The sequence below is a fragment of the Elaeis guineensis genome, chromosome 3, assembly GCF_000442705.2.
Source record: "Elaeis guineensis isolate ETL-2024a chromosome 3, EG11, whole genome shotgun sequence".
Taxonomy (NCBI): Eukaryota; Viridiplantae; Streptophyta; class Magnoliopsida; order Arecales; family Arecaceae; genus Elaeis; species Elaeis guineensis.
Genome location: NC_025995.2, coordinates 90,249,996 through 90,253,659, shown reverse-complemented (window position 1 = coordinate 90,253,659; position 3,664 = coordinate 90,249,996). Strand labels below are relative to the sequence as shown.

The following is a 3,664-nucleotide window of genomic DNA, read 5'->3' as shown; positions in this document are numbered from 1 at the left end:
GAAACGAAGAAAAATTAATTTTTTCATCCATGAATGAACGATGGAAGACCGAAAATGAAAGAAAGACCCTTCTTTGTGTTGAAAAACCACCAACCCTTAGCCATGGGATGAAGACGAAGAACAAAGAAAGTTCGAAAAAGAGAAAGACGAGGGTTGGTCAGGATAAGATGACACAACAGGACAAAACTGATAATCAACCAGATAGAATTCAGAGCTAGCTGAGCAGGACAAAGATGGTAATAATCAAGAAGATTTTGGACAAACTCTGAAATTGAAAATCGAAGACTGGTCCGAAGGTCCTCGATATAAAAAGCAACCTGACTCGGAGGAGGGGAGTTCACCCGACCATGCAGACCAGAAGTAGAGAGCGATATTGCTCGGGGATATGGTACTGTTTCTTGAGCTGTTTGACATTGGGTCCGGACAAGGAAGAGACTTCCATCTCCAGACCCGAAGAAGAATCATCGACTGGATTCTCCGATCGACTATCTCGAGAAGTTGAGGCCTTTGCCTTTTTACCTATACTTGTCATTGAAAATGAAAGAATCTAGAAGAAGAAAAAGAAGAAAAACCTAAGAGAAAGGAATGAAAACTCGACCTGGAGCTAGAGATGACACGAAGAATAGAAAAACTTCGAAAGCTCTCAACACTGGGACAGAACCTTCTGTTGCAGAGAAAAATGACGAATACAAAAGTGAAAAGTCCAAATGAAAGGGACACTATATATATAGGTCCCTCAACGGTCTGGATGAAATTATTCAAATCAAGGCTCCCTTAGATTTCTACACGTGGCTACATCAGAACCGACCATTGATTGGACGGTTCGACGCATCTACCTCTAGATCACACCACCTCACCACTATCCGCATGAATGGCGTAGAGCCAATGACATCTGGACACATCGTCGAAATCGACTAGCTAGAATCAAATCTTTCAAATTCTTCAGACAACAGACTATCTTCTCGAAATGACACTCCAATGATGATTTCACAAGTATCGAAATGACAAAATAGCTGGAGACCCTTCGTATTTCGAAAAATCATTAATGTCTGCAGTCGAATCGTGACTCGAGACAACACGTGGCAACTCCTTTCATCCAACATGATAGGCCACGTGACAACATGCATGTCAGACTATCTTGGACTTGGGAGTAGGGGGCAACTGTTAGGGCAATTCAGCCGACTTTCTGATTTCAACTTTCAATCAGTCTAATAAGTATGATCTGCCGACTATCAATCAGTTCGTCGACTGACAGTCCGCTATCCTCAAATTTGACAAACTCCAACTATGACGACTCGACTGATTTCAGATCGATGACTGTCGGCATATCAGAGTTACCGACCGATGCACATTCGAACTTCCACAACTACAAACATACGATCAACATATTTTGATTACCGACATATAGTCGGCTTACCAAAAACTGTCAGCGCAAAAGCACATAATGGTCAGAACATGATCAATGGCGGGTATAACTATCTATCCCATGATACATAATACCAGAACAAGTGGGACCCACGTGTCTAATCGTTACGGATGGTTATCAACTATTCGTCTATAAAAGGAGATAAATGAACAGTATTTGGTAAGGTCTCTTGAGAGCTGAAATTCTGCCTCTTTGAATATTCATCTGCTTTCACTACTCTCCACTGACTTAAGCATCTGAGGGTCTCCGTCGGACATAATTTTGATCAGTGTGAACTTCATTTTATAAATATTCTTCATCGATAACAGACGTAATAGGAGATTGGCCGTAAGATAACCAATACCCAAAAAAAGTCAAAAAAAAAAAAGGACGGTAATCGACGAAAGCAGCTAAAGTACTTGCTTAGAAAATTATTTCAAACTTTGGATTCTAAGAGCATTACTGTTTACATGTTCTTAAGCTCATCTTTTGTTGTCTTTGTTCAAAAGCATGTGTGAGAAAAAGCTATCAATCAACTGCGCGCTTTCACGCAACCTACTCCCCTCGATAGTTGGACAGCAAAAATTGCCATATAAAAGCTTACAGACAATCCCAATTATTCTCCTTCCACATTCATGTAACCATTACGCCAACGCTTTTCGTTAGATCTATGAGGAACAACAACTCCAATCACCAATGATCACAGATTAACCATTGCATTATTGAGACCTATGGATTAACAGCTAAAGATTCATGGCTTTTAAGCAATCTAGTACAAATTAACATTAAAGTCAGCCTCGTAAAATAGCAAAAGTGAAAGGAAGCATGCATGGAAATATTGTAAGTCATTCTTCTTGCCCTTTTTCTTTTTTCTGGCTTTTTGACTTTTTACTCGAAGGAAAGAGAAGGTACACTATCAACTAAATTAACAAGAGGGAACAACAGCAGATTTCTTCTCTCTCCAAGAAAGAACAACTAATTCCTTTTATCTCCATCAACACCTGGTGGACTCCCCATGTATATTGTCAAGAATTGCAATCACCCCAACAACAAAGGCTTGGTCATAGCCTGGCTGCACAACCACATGGTAGAAGTCCTTGCTGCCAATCCACTCATTCACCCCCACCTATATCAAATCAAAGAGCACCACAGATGTCACAACCACCCTCTCAGTGTAACAGTGTGCACGAGGCTTGTGTGCTTGCATGTGTTTATGGGTTTTTAGCATGTCATGCATGCGTACCTGCGCCGCAATGTTCCCTCTGCAATCTCTGATGGTGCAAGCTTTATCCGCAAAAGACCCATTAACCTCAAAGTCCAGATCTCTGCTGTGGCCCTTCGGATCAACTCGAATCCTAGTTGCTTTGTTCCCTGCAAAGCATGACTTCGGATCGGTTACGCTGAAGATTAACTTGTTGGCTCCTTCGTAATCCGTCGAGTATCCATTCCATTTGTTGCGAGTGCTTAGAGCTTGAAGAATGCCTCCCTAATAGCAAAGAGAAGCTCATCGAATACATATATACATGCATGGAAACTAGGATACGTGCAATATGTGACTAGTGATCAGATATGTTGTTACCTTCTTACGAATGAAGAGAATAGGTTCTCCATCACCATCCTTCACCATCAACTCTCCCTTGGCACCAAGGGTGCCACAACCATCTACCACAAATGCCACATTCTGACTACAATTAGTGACCACAAAACCGCCACCATTAACAACGTGAGGCCTTTTCCTAACCATCAAAGATATCAGAGAAGAGGAACAAAAGTTCTTGCTCACAATAGGCACAGCATTGCTTGATCCACCCATAACTCAAACCTCCCTGGGTACTAATGAGGTTTCTTTACGGGCTTTGTTTTCCTTTACTCCATCTAAGATTGTACTAAGCAATCCCTTATATAAGATTTGAGTAAATAGGTGGAGGGGGACTAAAAGAGAAGTATGACCATGCCAACTGCTAAAGAGTACATAGAGGCATAGGGGTTTGAAGAATCCTGAGTGTGGAGGACTGATGCACTACATTTCAAAGGGTGTAATTTATGCAATTGCTTTTCTTTCTCGTGTTAGTTGAGGAAGTTCCGCAAAAAGTAAAAGGCTGTGGAAATTGATGGCTCCTAGTGGGATACCTCAAATTTCTTAGAGCAGCATCTTTGACCGAGATTGCCTTTTACGTATCAACTTGCCATTGGTTTTAAATAATTCTCTGGATGTGGTTCATTGCCCATCCATGTTTCCTTTTTCCGCCCATTGTTATA

At 41.2% G+C, this 3,664-nt stretch overlaps 1 protein-coding gene across 1 annotated transcript; it reads right to left on the bottom strand.

The window, feature by feature from the left end:
- Nucleotides 1-2,130: 2,130 nt before the first annotated feature.
- On the bottom strand, nucleotides 2,131-3,397 carry LOC140856098 (protein LURP-one-related 6-like). The gene is made up of 3 exons (XM_073253263.1): nucleotides 2,985-3,397; nucleotides 2,649-2,891; nucleotides 2,131-2,531 (listed from the first exon to the last, which is right to left on the bottom strand). The coding sequence occupies exons 1-3, from the start codon at nucleotides 3,216-3,218 to the stop codon at nucleotides 2,400-2,402; spliced, it is 609 nt and encodes a 202-aa protein (XP_073109364.1). The 5' UTR covers nucleotides 3,219-3,397; the 3' UTR covers nucleotides 2,131-2,399.
- Nucleotides 3,398-3,664: the final 267 nt, after the last annotated feature.

Coding starts and splice junctions, on each gene's coding strand:
- LOC140856098 (XM_073253263.1), bottom strand. CDS start 3,218: ATGGGTGGATCAAGCAATGCTGTGCCTATTGTGAGCAAGAACTTTTGT. Junction 2,892..2,984: donor TTCTCTTCATTCGTAAGAAG/GTAACAACATAT, acceptor CTTTGCTATTAG/GGAGGCATTCTTCAAGCTCT. Junction 2,532..2,648: donor GAGGGAACATTGCGGCGCAG/GTACGCATGCAT, acceptor GATTTGATATAG/GTGGGGGTGAATGAGTGGAT.